This window comes from Gopherus flavomarginatus, chromosome 16, assembly GCF_025201925.1.
Source record: "Gopherus flavomarginatus isolate rGopFla2 chromosome 16, rGopFla2.mat.asm, whole genome shotgun sequence".
In the NCBI taxonomy this organism is placed as follows: domain Eukaryota; kingdom Metazoa; phylum Chordata; order Testudines; family Testudinidae; genus Gopherus; species Gopherus flavomarginatus.
In genome coordinates, this window is record NC_066632.1 from 26,579,747 (window position 1) to 26,596,310 (window position 16,564).

At 65.6% G+C, this 16,564-nt stretch overlaps 1 protein-coding gene across 20 annotated transcripts in view; it reads left to right on the forward strand.

Annotated features, from left to right (window-relative positions):
• KMT2D (lysine methyltransferase 2D) overlaps window positions 1-16,564 on the forward strand; it is a 43,498-nt gene that overhangs the window by 5,996 nt on the left and 20,938 nt on the right. For 17 of the 20 annotated variants that reach the window (XM_050924867.1, XM_050924868.1, XM_050924873.1 and 14 more), the window contains exons 3-27: window positions 623-740; window positions 1,133-1,350; window positions 2,678-2,787; window positions 3,429-3,591; window positions 4,192-4,357; window positions 4,688-4,802; window positions 5,226-5,380; window positions 5,688-5,821; window positions 6,364-6,492; window positions 6,718-7,673; window positions 8,032-8,145; window positions 8,755-8,865; window positions 9,315-9,419; window positions 9,762-9,943; window positions 10,364-10,528; window positions 11,296-11,405; window positions 11,509-11,556; window positions 12,160-12,375; window positions 13,030-13,173; window positions 13,382-13,498; window positions 13,742-13,866; window positions 14,001-14,190; window positions 14,431-14,511; window positions 15,405-15,509; window positions 16,209-16,373. In XM_050924867.1, the coding sequence (XP_050780824.1) occupies window positions 623-740; window positions 1,133-1,350; window positions 2,678-2,787; window positions 3,429-3,591; window positions 4,192-4,357; window positions 4,688-4,802; window positions 5,226-5,380; window positions 5,688-5,821; window positions 6,364-6,492; window positions 6,718-7,673; window positions 8,032-8,145; window positions 8,755-8,865; window positions 9,315-9,419; window positions 9,762-9,943; window positions 10,364-10,528; window positions 11,296-11,405; window positions 11,509-11,556; window positions 12,160-12,375; window positions 13,030-13,173; window positions 13,382-13,498; window positions 13,742-13,866; window positions 14,001-14,190; window positions 14,431-14,511; window positions 15,405-15,509; window positions 16,209-16,373 (4,242 nt within the window). The remainder of the gene's footprint in view (window positions 1-622; window positions 741-1,132; window positions 1,351-2,677; window positions 2,788-3,428; window positions 3,592-4,191; window positions 4,358-4,687; window positions 4,803-5,225; window positions 5,381-5,687; window positions 5,822-6,363; window positions 6,493-6,717; window positions 7,674-8,031; window positions 8,146-8,754; window positions 8,866-9,314; window positions 9,420-9,761; window positions 9,944-10,363; window positions 10,529-11,295; window positions 11,406-11,508; window positions 11,557-12,159; window positions 12,376-13,029; window positions 13,174-13,381; window positions 13,499-13,741; window positions 13,867-14,000; window positions 14,191-14,430; window positions 14,512-15,404; window positions 15,510-16,208; window positions 16,374-16,564) is intronic. The other 3 variants (XM_050924869.1, XM_050924878.1, XM_050924885.1) reach the window with 3 other exon arrangements.

The window sequence follows — 16,564 nt, forward strand, 5'->3', positions numbered from 1 at the left end:
CATCTTCCATCCCACAGAAACAGCCACGTTGGCCACATTTTACCTGGGAATTGCCAACGCCTGTGTGTCCCCGGCTTACCTGAAACGCCTTCCCCTAAAGAGTGGGGTTGAGAGGTTAGAGCTGGGGGGCTGGGAGCCAGGACTCCTGGGTTGTATCCCCAGCTGTATTGTTTGATCGTGGGCTGGTGCCTCAGTTTCCCCATCAGAGCAATGGGTCTGAGAGTGGCCCAGCTCAGTAACCAGGGAGCAACGGTGAGCCGTGGGCGAAGGGCCTGGAAGGGGCCGGTGGATGAGTGATCCATGCCATGCTGGGGACATGTCTGGCGAAGCAAGTGGCTCACTAGGCATTACACTGTCCTGTTGGAGACCCATGGTGCATCCCAGGGAGCTGCGCTGGCAGAGGTGGGGCCGACATGCAGCCACCTGGTGCAGAGGGATCCCCCAGTGGGACGGCCTCTGCTGGGTGAGGGACATGCACTCGGTGCCCTGAAAGTAGGGGCTGGGCTGGGGCTGGGCCTGTGGGGGTGTCGGGTGGCAGCGTGGGGGGAGAGGGGAGATTGGCGTAATGGTGAGGGGGCACCTCCGCTGCTGGGATCCTGACGGGGCAGCCCCCCTGTTGCAGCCGACGGGAGTGCATCTTTGGAAGAGCGGGGCGGCGCAGAAGGAGGCCCCCTGAAGCCGCCGGAAGGGGCTCCCGCTGCCCAGGAGCCAGAAGCCAAGGAGCCACCCCAGACCTGCAGGTGAGTGTTGGGGGATGGGGCACCTGTGACACTGGGGGGGCAGAGCCTGGAGTTGTGTGCTGTGATTTAGGGAAGGGAGCAGACGAGGGGAGTGGGTCCGTCCCACTTGAGTGATGCCCCAGAGGGGTCCATCCTGGAGCTCAGGCCCCAGATCCTTTATCTTGTAGGGAAGCCAAATGGAGCTGCCCGGTTGGTGCTGGGACCCAAAAGCCCAGGGGGATGCTGGGATGCCCTTTGCCCCCCAGGGACGGGAAGGAGACATGGGGGCAGGAGGACATTGGAGGGATCAGGAGGGGAGGTGACTGGGGTGGCGGAGGGAGGGAGGGGAGCGTAGCGTGTTTCTGCAGGCTCCCCACCCTGCCCCCACTGACTGCTCTCGTCTCTGCCCCCAGCGCCCTGCCCAGGCGTTGTGCCCTCTGCAACTGCGGCGAGTGGAGCCTGCATGGACAGGGGATGCTGCAGCGCTTCGAGCCGGCGCCCGACTGGACTGAGCGTCTCTCCGGGCTGCCGGACAGGAGGGGCCCTGGCGAGACTCGGGCCCCTGGGGACGACCTGTCCCTGATCGGCTTCGCGGAGGGGGTGTCACCAGGAGAGCTCTTTGGGCCAGCGGGTAAGGAGCACGGGGCGAGCGTCTTCTTCCGCGGGGCCTGCTGGTGCCCTTGCCACCCCCGCTCTGGGCTCTGCCTCCCACTGTACTGGTGCCCCTGCGGCCCCTGCCCTAGGCTCCCAGCCCCCGTACTGGTGCCCCTGCTGCCCCTGCCCTAGGCTCCTCCCCGAGCTGTACTGGTGCCCCTGCCGCCTCAGCCCTAGCCCCCTGCCTCCCACTGGACTGGTGCCCATGCTGCCCCTGCCCTAGGCTCCCCCTCCCCCCCCCGTACTGGTCCCCCTGCTGCCCCAGCCCTAGGCTCCCCCCCCCATACTGGTCCCCCTGCTGCCCCAGCCCTAGGCTCCCCCCCCCATACTGGTCCCCCTGCTGCCCCCGCCCTAGGCTCCCCCCCCGTACTGGTGCCCCTGCCACCCCTGCCCTAGGCTCCCCCCCCGTACTGGTGCCCCTGCCACCCCTGCCCTAGGCTCCTCCCCGAGCTGTACTGGTGCCCCTGCCGCCTCAGCCCTAGCCCCCTGCCTCCCACTGGACTGGTGCCCATGCTGCCCCTGCCCTAGGCTCCCCCTCCCCCCCCGTACTGGTCCCCCTGCTGCCCCAGCCCTAGGCTCCCCCCCCCATACTGGTCCCCCTGCCGCCCCCGCCCTAGGCTCCTCCCCCGTACTGGTGCCCCTGCCACCCCTGCCCTAGGCTCCCCCCCCGTACTGGTGCCCCTGCCACCCCTGCCCTAGGCTCCTCCCCGAGCTGTACTGGTGCCCCTGCTGCCCCAGCCCTAGGCTCCCCCCCCCATACTGGTCCCCCTGCTGCCCCCGCCCTAGGCTCCTCCCCGAGCTGTACTGGTGCCCCTGCTGCCCCAGCCCTAGGCTCCCCCCCCCAGACTGGTCCCCCTGCTGCCCCCGCCCTAGGCTCCCCCCCCCATACTGGTCCCCCTGCTGCCCCCGCCCTAGGCTCCTCCCCGAGCTGTACTGGTGCCCCTGCTGCCTCAGCCCTAGCCCCCCGCTGTACTGGTGCCCCTGCCCTAGGCTTCCCCCCCCCAAGCTGTACTGGTGCCCCTGCTGCCTCAGCCCTAGCCCCTCCCCCAGCTGTACTGGTGCTCCTGCTGCCCCCGCCGCCTCAGCCTTAGCCTCTCACACCAGTGCCCCCCCACCCAGGGACCCAAGCGCAAAGGCTGCTGTGGAGCTCGGGCGTCTCCTTCCTTTTCCAGTGCTTTGTGCCCCCGCAGTGGGATGCCGAGATGTCTCTGTGGAGGGCTCCCTGCCCGCTGAGAGAGTTTGGAGAAGGAGAGCGGGGGGCTCCTACGCAGCCCTCCCCATTAACGCCTTGCCTCCCCTCGCAGGGCACTGCTGGGCCCACCACTGGTGCGCTGCCTGGTCGGCGGGGGTGCAGCCACAGGCTGGAGCTGGGCTGAGCGACGTGGACAAAGCTGTTTTCTCAGGGATCTCGCAGGTGAGGGGGTGGGGTGGGTGAGCGAGCAAATGGAAGGGGAGGGAGGGCCTGCGGGCCCCCTGGCAATGGGGTGGCTGTGGGGGGTAGGTGACCCCTTGGCCTGCGCTCATGTGGGGTGTCTGGCTAAGCAGAGTTGACCCAGTGTCCCCCCGGGAGGGGAGACCTCTGAGGAAGGGACAGGTCCCGGTGCTGCCACAGGCCCTGTCCCCCATAAGAGGTGTAAAAGTGAGGCCCTGCCCCTGAAGCTCTCGGCATGAACGCTGGCCTCCTGGACAAATACCAAAGGGGTGTTTGCATTTACCTCCCTGATTTCCCACCCCGGCTAAGGGCTTCTCCTTCACTTTCTGTCCTGTTAATCAGCTGCTCCGCTCCCCTCGGGTGTCTGCGTATCTGTGCTGAGCGAGTGATCGCTGTGCGAGCAGCTGCTATGTCCCACCCCAGAGGTGGCTGCATCTCAGCCCCAGATGAGGGATCCTTGCCTCATGTTGCTTCGTAGCTCTCAGCAGCTGCCACACCTCACCCCAGATGTGGCCGCATATGGGGGCTGGTGGGCTCTTGGGGTTTGCCCCGGCGGAGCCAAGCTGTGGCAACCTCCATCCATCCGTGTCTCTAACCTGCGCTGGGGTCCCTGCTGCTTTCAGAAATGTGAACACTGTCAGAGGATGGGTGCTACCATTCAGTGCCGCTCGGAGGGGTGTCCGCGGCGCTACCACTTCCCATGCGCGGCAGCCAGTGGCTCCTTCCAGTCCATGAAAACCCTCCGGCTCCTGTGCCCAGAGCACGTGGCTGAGGCGGTGCAGATGGGTAGGTGCCGGCCTGTGAAGGGCAGGGACAGGGGCTGCTTGAGGGCACCTCTGCCACTGGGTTGGTGGAGTTTTAGAGGGGATAAGGAGCTGGGGGAGTGGGGTCTAGTGGTTAGAGCAGGAGGCTGGGAGCCAGGACTCCTGGGTTCTATCCCAGCTCTGGGACGGGAGTGGGGTCTAGTGGTTAGAGCAGGGGGCTGGGAGCCAGGACTCCTGGGTTCTATCCCAGCTCTGGGACGGGAGTGGGGTCTAGTGGTAAGAGCAGGGGGCTGGGAGCCAGGACTCAGGGGAATGGGGTCTAGTGGTTAGAGTGGGTGGGACGGGGCTGGGAGCCAGGACTCCTGGGTTCTCTTTCTGGATCTGTCACTGCTGTGATGGTGGAGCTGGGGATCCAAGTGGATGTCGGTGAGGTGCTGTGAGATCCTTGAGGGGGAGAGTGGGTTGTGAGGGGGGCTGAGGATGCTGCTAGCCAGGGGGAAGCCCTAGGGGGTGGGCAGGGTCTATGGCACAAGGCTTTGGGTGGGGGGGAAGAGGCTTGGCATCCCGGGCAGTGTGGGTGCAAGAGGGCTTGTTTCCCTGACTCCCTGCCCCCCACGCCCAGAGGACTCGCGATGCATGGTTTGTGACGGGCCGGGGGACCTGCGCGACCTGCTCTTCTGCACCAGCTGTGGGCTGCACTACCACGGCACCTGCCTGGATGTCCCCATCACGCCACGCAAGCGCTCTGGCTGGCAGTGCCCCGAGTGCAAAGTCTGCCAAACATGCAGGTAGGTGGCAAAACCCTGGGCACGGGCCCTGTGTGACCTGCACCAGCCTTCCTGGTCTGGGGAGGGGGGGCTGGGACCCAGAACTCCTGGGTTTAGAGTGAAGTGTAGTGGGTTACAGCAGAGACAGGGCCTGGGAGCCAAGACTCCTGGGTTCTGTCCCCAGCTCTGGGGGGCGGGGGAGTCTAGTGGGTCAGAGGCGGGGGGCTGGGAGTCTGGACTCCTGGATTTTATCCTCAGCGTTGCTCTCTCCAGAGAGCTGTGGGGAGGCCAGGGCAGCGCTCAGTCTGCGAGGGGCCTGGGGCTTGTCTGACAGCAGCGTCTTCCCTGCAGACAGCCCGGCGCGGACTCCATGATGCTGGTGTGTGAGGCCTGTGATAAGGGCTACCACACATTCTGCTTGAAGCCGGCCATCGAGAGCCTTCCCACGGACTCCTGGAAGTGCAAAGTGAGCTCCACACCTGCTTCGCCTGCAGGGGGAGGCCAGGCCTAGCCGACTGCCGGGGTGGCCTCTGCTCTGGGGCCCTGGCAGCTTGTCCCACAGAGCCGATCCTGCTTTGCTTCGCCTGATGCCGGGGGAGGGAACGGGACCCCCACGCTTTCCCAGGCCCACTTCCCCCATAATCCAAGGGGAAGAAATCCCTGCCCGACACCGACCCTGAGCCAGCCAGTCCCCTACTCCTGCCCTGGGGCCAGGTCAGAGCTGGTGCCACCCAGAGGGGAAATGCCCCATTCCCCACCCCACTGAGCCAACCAGTCCCCCTGCCTTGGGGTCAGATCAGATCCACTGCCCCCTAGAGGGGGAAGGCCCCATGCCACATTCTCTGCCCTCTGAGCCAGCAAACCCCCCTGTCTGTCTGTCTACCTGCAGAACTGCCGGGTGTGCTCCCACTGTGGGTCACGGCCAGCGGCGCTCGACCCCGGGTGCCACTGGTATGAGAACTACTCGGTGTGTGAAGGGTGCCAGCGTCAGCGGAGCGCGGCAGGAGGCACCGATACCGTGCGGCACTGTCAGAGCTGCCAGAAGTGAGTTGCAAAGGGGACCCCCTGGGAACTGCATGGGGGTCCTGCTGGGGGGCAGGAGGGTCTGGGCCTAGCCATGCCGGATAGCCCCCACCCCCCCGTTATAAGCTGCTGAGCCCAGTGCAGGAGGTGCCAGGGGAGGGGCTGTGGGGTGCTCGGGGGTCCAGGGTGTGTTCTAGCTGCAGCCCCAGTGTGGGGGCCAGGGGAGAGGGGAGGATCCCTCCTCTCCAGCCCCCCAATCCTCACAGCATCTCTGGCCGGCTGGGTGGGTCAGGGGCTCTGACACTCCTCACGTGGCTCATCCCCCCAGGCCCTTGCCCCCGGACAGCGACGCGGCAGGGGGTTCCACCTGCCGGGCATGTCAAGGGCAGCAGAAGCACCCGCAGCTGGACAGGGCCGGACCCCAGGAAGAGATGCCCTCGAAGTGTGATGCCAAACCACTAGGTGAGCGCATGCCCCACCCCACGCTGGCCCCACAACATGGGGGGCCCTGACCCCAGTGTGGGCTGTCAGAATTACTCCTTGGTGCCAGGAGTGTCCATCTGCCTCTTCACCACCGGCTGGGAGGAAGGATCCCTGTGGTAAGAGCCAGGGGCCCTGGCATCTGTTCCCAGCTCCAGCACTGAGCTGCTGTGTGACCATGGCCAGTCCCTACCCCCATGCCTCAGTTTCTCCCCTTCTTTAAGTCAGCAGTCATATTTGCCTCTGTCTGGGTGGCCCTGCAGAGAGGCTGGAGCTTGGGAGAGCCCAGGCAACATGGGCAGGTGGCGTGTTTGAGTGTCCCCCAGGCTGCGGCCCCATCCCGAGGATGGGGGTGGGAGCCCTGGCAGAGCCCAGTGGCCCTGCGCTGCCTGCCAAGGGGCATTTCGTGGCGCTGCTTGGCCTTCGGTTGTTGGGCGCTGCAGTTGGGTCTGCAGATCCAGGGGGGTGGACGAGGCAGGGGTCTCCCCCTCCTGCCCCCCCCAACCAGCCGTCCTGTCCCCCAGATCCCGCTCCAGAGGCAGAGGAGCCAGAGGAGACGCCAGGCCCGGCAGCACCTGCTAAGGACGAGGCGACGGAGCCGACACCGCCCGAGACAGCCCCTGAACCACCAGCCCCACCCCCAGCCCCCCCAGGTGAGGGGGTGCCCCACGAACACCCCTGGGGGTGGATCTGCGAGCTCTGCCGTCGTCTAGGGGGAGGGAGCAGCTGGCCAAGGCTGCCCCAGAGCATTCTGGGGGTAGAGCCCTCTGCTTGGGAGGCTCCGAGCCCCCCAATGACGTGGAGCCCTATTAACCCTCCGGGGGCTGGGGGTTCTGCACCCCCACGAGAGTAACCGTCCCCCTTGATTGTCTCCCCAGACCCTCCTGTTGCCACGTCGCCCACCCGTCCCGAGGAGCCACCACCGGATGCCAAAGAGGATGTGGCCCCCACGCAGCCAGCGGGACCCCCTGCCATCACCGCGGCCCCACTGGAGCCTGCAGGCAGCCCCCAGCCCCCCATGGAGAAGGAGCCTGCTGCCGCCTCCCCACCTCGGACAGAGACGCCCCCTGCAGCCCCCCAGCTGTGCCCCCTACAGCCCAGGGAAGCGATGGAGTGTGGGGAGGAGGAGGGGATGGACACAGCAGGAGGCGAGGCAGGGTCCCTGGTCAGCCCTGCGGGGGATGGGGGCCAGCCCACCCCAGCTGTGGCCCTGGGGCCGTTCCCAGGCCTGGCGGGGGAGGAAGAGGAGGAGGCAGCAGCTGCTGGGCTGGAGCAGGCAGGGGCTGCGGGGCGGCGTTCTCCCCAGCTGAGCGAGGATGGGCTGGAGGAGAGCCGGGGCGGGGGGGACCCTGAGTCCAGCCACACCCCGGTCAGCTTCAACAGCGAGCCCAAGGGGTCCCCCATGCTGCTGGAGCCCGAGGAGCTGGGTCCGGCCACCCCGTTGGAGGTGTACGGGACGGGTGGGAAGCTGCTGGAGCGTGGGGAGGAGGTGGGCCCCGAGCCTCCCGTCCTGCGGCCCCGCCCCACCCTCATCAAGTCGGACATCGTCAATGAGATCTCCAACCTGAGCCAGAGCGACACCCGAAGTAGCTTTCCCGGCTCGGAGCCCCTGCTGGGCTCTCCCGACCCTGAGGGTGGCGGCTCGCTCTCCATGGAGCTCGGCATGACCTCCGCCGACAGCCTGCAGAAGGACGACGCGAGCTCCCTGCCCCACTGCACCGACTCGCTGGCCGAGACGGACGACTCGCTGCTCTTCGAGCCGGGCGCCGGGGCCAAGGGCGAGGGGGAGAAGGGGCGTCGACGCAGCTCCCCGGGACGCTCCCGTCTCAAGCAGGTAAGGGGGGACCAGGGCATGGGCAGGCAAGGAGGGGGAGCACCAGGATCGGGCCTGGCTCTGGGCACCCCTTCACCACATGCTTGCGCCACCCCAGCCCGATCTGACACCCCCTGCCCAGCTGAGTCAGGTTGGCCCCTGCCATCTCCTGCTGGCCGTTCTGCTGGGGTGCTGGGTGGGGACAAGAGGGAATAGGGGTAGCCCCGTGGGTCCCACCCTGCCCGCAAGTCCTGGAGGCGATACCATCTCCTGGTGCCCTCTGGCGTGTGCAGGGGGCCATGCCAGCTGGAGCAGGTCCCCTGGCTCTAGGAAGCCTGGTTGTTGCTGTAAAAACTACCCCCCATCCCCTTGGCCCTAGGGTCGCAGCAGCAGCTTCCCAGGGAGGAGGCGCCCCCGAGGCGGGACCCAGGGGGGCCGGGGCCGGGGCCGAGCTCGGCTGAAGTCAACCACCTCGTCCATTGAGACCCTCGCGGTAAGGCTGGGCTGCGGGGGGAGGGTTCTGCGTCCCTGCGTTGCCCCCCCCCCCAGCCCTTGGAAGCGGCTGCTGTGGATCCCTTCACTCCCCAGGGTGGAGTCTGTGGGGGGCCCAGGCCACTCCCGGTAGCTGGGGCATTGGGGTTGGCGAGTGACCCCCAGGAGCCTTGTGCTGATGGGCTCTGACCCCCCAGTGGCTCAAACCAGAACTGGTAGCGTCACTCCGTTGGGCAGTCGGCGGGATTGGTTGGGGGGAGCCCTCTCCCCTCTGGGGGGTGCTGGCTCAGATCCCAGGCTGGGAAGACTGACTGGCTTGTGGGGGGACATGCCTCCACAGGGCTCTGGGTTTGATGAGCTCCAGGGTGAGTGGGGGGACTGGCTGGGGAGAGAGGGGGGCAGAGCCTTTCCCCTTAAGGGCTGGGGGTGCTGCAGCACATCCTTCTCCCCCAGTGTCTAAGCCAGGCCCCTCCCCAACCTGGAGCTTCCATCTCTGGCTCAGCTGGCCGGATTGGCACTGAGCGTTGTCCCTGGGGTGGCTGGCTCGGTGTGGGGGATCTGTGCCTGCTCTGTTGGTGATGTGTTCATCCTGTCTTGCCTGCTCCCCCAGCTGGCGGATATCGACAGCTCCCCCAGCAAGGAGGATGACGAGGAGGAGGACGACACCATGCAGAACACTGTGGTGCTTTTCTCCAACACGGACAAATTCGTCCTCATGCAGGTGGGGGAGCAGATGGGTCTCACGGGGAAGAAGGGGGTTCTAGAGAGCAGAGGAGCTGGGTTCCAGGCTCGGCCGGAGGAGGGGAGGAAGGGGGGAAGAGTCGGGTTCTGGCCTTGACCCGGGGGCGGAGAGCCGGGTTCCGGGCTTGGCTGGGGAAGGAGGGAAGGGGAGAGAGTTGGGTTCTGGGCTCGGGGAGGGGAGGGGCCGAGTTCTAGGCTTGGCCGGGGGGGCGCAGAGGAGCTGAATTCTGGGCTTGGGCGAGGAGGTGGAGTTGGGTTCTGGGCTCGGCTGGGTGAGGTGGGAAGTGAGGAGAGCTGGGTTCCGGGCTTGGCCCGGGGGAGGGAGCCAGGTTCCGGGCTCGGTCCGGGGAAGGGGAGGAGCCGAGTTCTGGGTTGGCCAGGGGGCTCTGTGTCTCTGCCCAGCCCCCCGACGTCTGCCTATCCCCACAGGACATGTGCGTGGTGTGTGGCAGCTTCGGGCGCGGGGCGGAGGGGCATCTCCTAGCCTGCTCCCAGTGCTCCCAGTGCTACCACCCCTACTGCGTCAACAGCAAGGTAAGGTGGAGTGGGAGGTGCTGGATCCCCCAAGCCCCAGTCTGGGTCCCCTGCCCTGGGGCACCTTTGGGAGCAGCTCTCCCCCTGCACCTGGGTTCTGCTGGGCCCCTTCCAGTGTGGGGCTTGGGTCCCTAGAGTGGGTCCCGCAGGCTGTGTGCCTGGGCCTCGGACACTCCTTCCTCTCTGCTCTGGCAGAGGTGGTCTGAGCTGGGTCTGGTGCCCTGGGCAGAGGTGTGACCTCTGTGCCCATTGATCCTCCCCGTCCCTGTGCCAGCCCTGCGGGGGGGGCGGGCTCCCCTCCCTGTGCCAGCCCTCACGTGCCAGCCCCACTGTGCTCCCCAGATCACCAAGGTCATGCTGCTGAAGGGCTGGCGCTGCGTGGAGTGCATCGTCTGTGAGGTGTGCGGAAAGGCCTCGGACCCCTCGCGCCTGCTGCTCTGCGACGACTGCGACATCAGCTACCACACCTACTGCCTGGACCCGCCGCTGCACACTGTGCCCAAGGGCGGCTGGAAGTGCCAGTGGTGAGCGCCAGAGCCGGGGCCCCGAGCTAGGGGGGAGCGATGTCGTGGGGCTTGGCCAAGAGTGGGGGGGACCTGTTCTGACCCTCGGCTTGAGCCATCTCTCTGCGTGCAATGGGGCCTGGGGTGGGGGTGCAGTGCCCTATGAGGTGCGCAAGGAATGGAGGGCTCTCAGTGGGGTAGGGGGCACGCTGGCAGGGGGGCAGTGTGGCATGAGACGGGCAGTGGATGGGGGGCTCTTGGGTGGGGTGGGGGGGCAGTGCAGCATGAGACGGGCAGTGCGTGGGGGGCAGGCCAGTGGGGGGAGGGGGCTCTCGTGGGGGGGGCAGGCAGGGGGCAGTGCGTGGAGGGCTCTCAGAGACGTGGGCTGGGGGCATGGAGGGGATGAAGTGGGTTGCTGCCGCTGACCCGTCTCTCTGGTAGGTGCGTGTGCTGTGTGCAGTGTGGGGCGGGCTCCCCTGGGTTCCACTGTGAGTGGCAGAACAACTACACGCACTGCGCCCCCTGTGCCAGCCTTGTCACCTGCCCCGTCTGCCGGGTGAAGTATGTGGAAGACGACCTGCTCATCCAGTGCAGGCACTGCGACCGGTAAGGCCCAGCCCCAGTCTCCCCGGGGGAGTGGGGCTGCACACGGCTGCCATGGCATCTCCTAGGGGCCTGTCACCTCAGTCGGTGTTTGCCTCCTGGAGCCCGTGCCAAGCCCCCTTGCTTCATGCAATCTGGGTCTAAACACTGTGGCTGGCCCCTGGATCTGGGAATTCTGGGACAGCTTCCAGTGAAATATGTCCTCCTAATCCCTGCTCCTTGGGCTGTTGGGTTAGACCTAATCCACACTGACACACGTCTTCACTGCTCGATATGCCCCCTGTGGCACCATTAGGTTTCAGAGTCAACAGCCTTTGCGAAGAGTCAGGTCAGTTCATGCCTCCAGGGGCTGTTGTTTCAGGCTTTCTGCAGATTCTTGGGTGGGTCATTTTTTTCAAAGGTCTCTGAAAATGTTAGGGCCAGAAAGGTGTAACAGATCCAGAGCAGGGTTCTGTCTCGGGTGGACACACGGGGCTGTGCTCGGGGCCTGATCCTGCCGTAGGGGGCCCCAGCTGAGAGACCAGAGTTGCTAGTCCCTGAAGAGCTCCCTGTTTGGGGCTGGGCCCCCCCTGCAGAGTGACGTCCCAAGCACAGGGCACTGAGAGGGTTCCCTGGGGCGCTCGGGGTTAATGTGGGGTGCCTCCGGGAGCAGCAGAGCTCTGATGCCCTGGCCTGGTCCGGCGGATCCGACCTGCATCAAAGGGAGTTCCTGAGCCAAATGCCTGTCCCCACACTGCACCCCCATTCCTTACCCATCCCTGCCCCCTCAGGTGGCTCCATGCCGTGTGCAACAATCTCTTCACGGAGGAGGAGGTGGAACAGGCAGCAGACGAGGGCTTCGACTGCAGCTCCTGCCAGCCCTACGTGGTCAAGCCAGTCGGTAGGTCCATGCCTCCCCTGCACCAGGAGGCAGGTGCTTGGGGCCGCGGGGGGAGTGGGCCAGGGAGCCGTGGGGACTCACCGCTGTGTGTTTCCCTCCCCAGTTCCAGTCGCGCCCCCAGAGATTATCCCAGTGAAGATCAAGGAGCCGGGTAAGCATGTGGAGAAAGGGACCTGCTCTCCATCCCTTGTGACTGAGCTGCACTTGCTGCCCCACTGGGGTTCCAGCACATGCCCCGCGCCCTGTCCCCTCGAAGGGCCTCTGGTTGAACTGGGCCCTCAGCCCGGAGGGCACAGGAGGGTCCATCCCTCTCCCAGCTGGAAGGAAGAAGCTGCCATGGGGGGACTGAGCCCTGCCAGTGCTTGGGACGAGTCGGGCTCGCCAGGGCTGTGACCTTCTTCCCAGGGTAGGGTTTGCTGCAGAGGCCAGGACTCCTGGGGTCTGTTCCTGGCTCGAGGGAAGAGTGGGGTCTAGCGGTTAGGGCTGGGAGCCAGGACTCCTGGGTTCCGTTCCCAGCTCGGAGTGATGTAGAGTCCAGTAGATGGAACAGGGGGGCAGGGGGTCTCTCTTGCCTTGAAGAGCTCACAGTCTGAATGGGCGAGACCAAGGGCACAGAGAGGCTCAGGGACTGGCCTGAGGTCTCCCAGTGGGTAAATGCAGAGCCAGGAATAGAACCCAGGCATCCTGACTAGGCCAGCCTGGAGAGTGTGTGCTCCTAACTCTGCTGTCTGGCCCTGCCTCCTTCCCCCCGCAGAGCCCCAGTATTTCCGCTTCGAAGGCGTCTGGCTGACGGAGACGGGCATGGCCGTGCTGCGCAACCTCTCCATGTCCCCCCTGCACAAGCGCAGGCAGCGCAAGACCCGGCTGGGCACCCTGAATGGGGAGGGGGGCCTGGAGGGGGGCGACCCCCTGGGCACGGATGAGAAGAAGGACGGGGATCTGGACGGGGACGACCTGCTGAAGGGTGAAGGTGCGCTCCCCTCACACGGCCCCCGCTCCCCACCGCCGGCTGGTGCGGTACACGGGGGTGCTGGTGCCTGCTGCTTGCGCTGCCCCTGACTGTGCTTGGAGAGGAGCCAGGATGCCTGGGTTCGTTGCCAGACCTGGTCAGCACTCGGGAACCCACCGACTCGAGAGCTCTTGCAGTGCCTGGGAGGGCAGGTCTCTGCTCAGGGCGCTGCGAGAGGTGGGCCCTACGCTGTGTCCAGAGGAGGTGGCTGCAGCTGGGAGCCTCTAGTGCTGGGGGGCAGGAGGAGCATGTGCACAGGGGTGGGGGTGCAGATGTGAGAGGGAGGGGAGGGGAGAACTGCGTGGGGTGGGGGGAAGCTGTTGCTGGGCCCAGCTGGCTGGCTGCTGGCTTTCAGGACCACGGCTGGTGAGGGGGGAAGGATGCACCAGAGAGAGGGGTACCCAGGGGGCACCCTGTCACTGATGGGCTGAACCGGCTCCTCCAGGGGCAGCGTCGTGCAGAGAGGGGGCGCAGCTCGGCTAGCAATGTGTGGGGCTGGCTGTAGGTTTGGGAGGGGGTCTGGATGGTCAGTTGACTTTCCCTCCACCGCAGTGGGGCTGGAGGGCATGGAGGAGTCCTGCTCTAACGTCTCGTCTCGTCCCCTCCCGTGCGCAGTGGGCGTGGAGCACATGGAATGTGAGATCAAGCTGGAAGCTGCCGCCAGCCCCGAGCGGGACGGGGGGGCCGACGTGGACTCGGGGAAGGGGCTGGAGGATTCAGAGGAGTGCAAGAAGAGGAAGCGGAAGCCCTACCGCCCCGGTGAGCGCTCCTGCACCAATCCATGACGGCGGGACGGCGAATCGGCTGGGCTGCTCCGAGCCTTGGCCATGGTGGCTGACGGAGCCGTCCCGCCGGATATAGCCCATCAGGGTGGGAGCTGGAGGGTGCCCTGGGCTCTGTGGAGTGAAGCCACCTGGCCAAGCAGGGCTGAGGCCTCCCCCTGTAACCGCTCCTCTGCCCCCCCCAGGGATCGGTGGGTTCATGGTGCGGCAGCGGAAGTCCCATACCCGGCTGAAGAAGGGCTCGGCAGTGCTGCTGGAGGCATGTCGCGAGGTGCTGAGCGCCGAGGGGCATCCGGAGGACGGTAGGAGTCGCCTGCGCCCAAGCAGCGCCTGGCCCTCTGGCACTAACCTCTGTGTTGCGGGGTGCAGCTGGGACAACACCCCGCCCCCCCTTAGTTCTGGGGTTCTCATGGAGGGAGGCGGGGCTATAGCTTGGCAGGGTGGCAATGGGGAAACCCCTGCCCAAGGCTTGGCTTGTTCCAGGATGGGCCCCATGTCTCCAGGCTCCTGAGGAGGGTGGAAGTAACGGCAGCTGCTGTTCACAGGGGCGCCGGCGGAGATCCCTGCGGAGGGCGCCGTGGAGCAGGGCGCCACGGAGGGGGATGAGAAGAAGAAACGCCGAGGCAGGAAGAAGAGCAAGTTGGAGGATATGTTCCCTGCCTACCTCCAGGTGAGCCAGGCTGCGGCGGGACAGGGATGTGTCAGCGGAGGGAGAGGGGAGAGTGGGGGAGCTTCATTGGGCAGAGAGGTGGGGAAGAGGTCTGTTAACTCTGTTACGTGTCCCCTTCCCCACTCCTTCGGCAGGAAGCGTTCTTCGGGAAGGCGCTCATGGACCTGAGCCGGAAGGCCCTGCTGGCTGCTGGGGGTGTGGGGGATGGAGCTGCCTGCCCCCCCTTTGGCCAGGGTGCTCCCAGACCCAGGGTGGACCCTGGGGTGCCCGGAACACTCCAGAGGGTGCCTGGAGATGGGAAGGAGACCCCTGCCCATCTGAAAGGTAGGGGGGCTGCAGAGACATCCTTAGCTTCTGGGTGGAGGTTGGCAGGGTGCAGGGCTGGCTGGTGGGACTTGGTGAGGGATCTGAGGGGCTGGGAATGGTCACCTGGATTGTGTAGGAAGCGCCAGCCCTTGGGGCGGGTAGTGCCAGGAACCGGGGCTCACCCTTGCTAAGGGGCTGGTGTCACGGGAGGGAGGGGCCGTGTGCTGGCTCAGCATCCCCCTCCTGTGACCCCCCCAGGGGATGACAGCATGGACAGCAGCAGCCTGGTGGGCCAAGAGGAGGACCCGAAAGGGGCGGAAGCGAAGGCTGAGGACCCAGGTGAGCACCTGGCACCGGGCTGGCCCGAGGGTGGGGATGGGGGGCTGGCGTCCGGCCGAGGCTGGGGGTGTTCCGTGTGGGGACAGGATGCAGCACTATGGTAGGCTGGTACAAAGAGTTGGAAAGGTTATGCAAATAGTGACCCTCTTATTTGAATATCTGAATATGCATGATGTCATTTGTATAACCTCAACCAGCCTAGAGCTCCCCATCTTGTTGACCAACTCCCCTGACCATAGAGGTGCTGCCTAGAGTGTACTCTCCAACCAGTCTGTGGCCATAGCGCTGTGCCACTCTATCCATCACAGCCACCACTCTAGTACAGCTCTATGGCTGTGGGCTATTATCTAGGCAAGGTGCGTCTATGGTCAGTCTTGGAGGACTCTGGAGTCTCTGTGACTTGGAGTCATACATAGAGTGGTGCCCCCACCTTTGGAGCCATAGAGATGTACCCCAGAATATCACCCTCAGCTCTTACCCCTTTCAGGGGAGGAGGGTGCTGAAAGGAGGGGGGGCTCCCAGTTACGGGGGGGTCAGCCACAGCCCGGGCACGCCCGCCCCTGACGGGGTGGGGGTGGGGCTCACGGCCCTGGCACGCCCGCCCCTGACGGGGTGGGGGTGGGGCTCACGGCCCTGGCACGCCCGCCCCTGACGGGGTGTGGGGTCACGGCCCTGGTACGCCCGCCCCTGATGGGGTGGGGGTGGGGCTTACAGCCCTGGCACGCCCGCCCCTGACGGGGTGGGGGTCACGGCACAGTCATCCCCATGGCATGTCTACCTCCATCGTATGGGGGGCTGTGTGTGGCGTGGGGCAGGAGGATATCCAGCGGCACACCCCTGGCTGCAAGTGCTGAGCTGGGGTGATGTGGGTGGCGTGTGTGTTTGTCTCCCAGGGACAGAGGAGCCGAAAGGTTCTCCGGATCCTGGGAACAGTGAGAAACCAGCAACGCCCGGCGAGGGTGCTCTCAGCTCCGACCTTGACAAGATCCCCACAGAAGGTCAAACCGCCGGACGCCCCCTCACACCTCCCTCGGTTCTGTGCTGGTGCCAGCCAGGGCTGGCGAGAAGGGTGGAAAGGGGACAGTTGAACCAGGGCCACAAGCTGAGGGGGCCTCCCAAGGGTCTGTCACTGGGGTGAAATGGGAGGGGGTGGGGCCCCAGCAAACATGTACTGGAGCCCAAAATGGGTCTTGCCAGCCTGGTGTCAGCTCCCCTAGATGGTGTTGTGGGTTATTCCCAAGGCAAGGGGCTTGCCCAGGCCAGCTTCCCAGGCTAGTGGTTCAGTCCTGTGAGGGATCCCTAGGGACTGGAGGGCAAGTCAGATCCCTTTGCTCCCCTCTGCCGAAGCCCCTGGTGGTTCGGGGAGATCAGTCCCCACAGCTTATCGCATAGAACAGCTGCTGACCAGGCAGGAGATGGTGGTGAGACTGTTCTCAGCCTGCACCAGGTGCCTTTTGATCTGCTTCAAAAGGGCTCTGGGAGACGGTGGTGCCTAGTAGTTAGAGTGGGGGGACCGAGAGTCAGGACTCTTGGGTTCCTTTTCCAGCTGTGCAACTGACGTACAGTGTGGGGGAAGTCTTATACCTCAGTTCTGCCCCAGCAAGTGGTGAGAATGGGATGGGGTGGATCTGCACACGGGGCGTAAGGCTGTGCAGCTCCCCAGCCCTGTGCTCACTGTGATCTTCCTCCTTCCCCAGAATTGCCCAAGATGGAGAGCAAGGACATCCAGCAGCTCTTCAAGGACGTGCTGGGCTCTGCCGAGCGGGAGCAGCAGCTGAACTGCGTGGCGGCAGGGATGGAGGCCAGCATGGGAGGGCGAGACCCCAACCGGGCGCAGCTCTCCCAGAGGCCCTTCCTGCAAGGTGACCTGTCTATCCCCTGTGTGGTGAGGGTGGCTGATAAATTACAACCTCCCTCCAAAAACTCTGGGTGTGAAAGGGCTGCCCTCTGGGGCCAGTTGCAAGAGGGAGGGCCAGCAGGGGGCGTTGTCTGTTACTCCTAGCAGGACACAGGAGAGCACATGGTCCCATCTCCAGCTCCTTGCTGTGCAGCC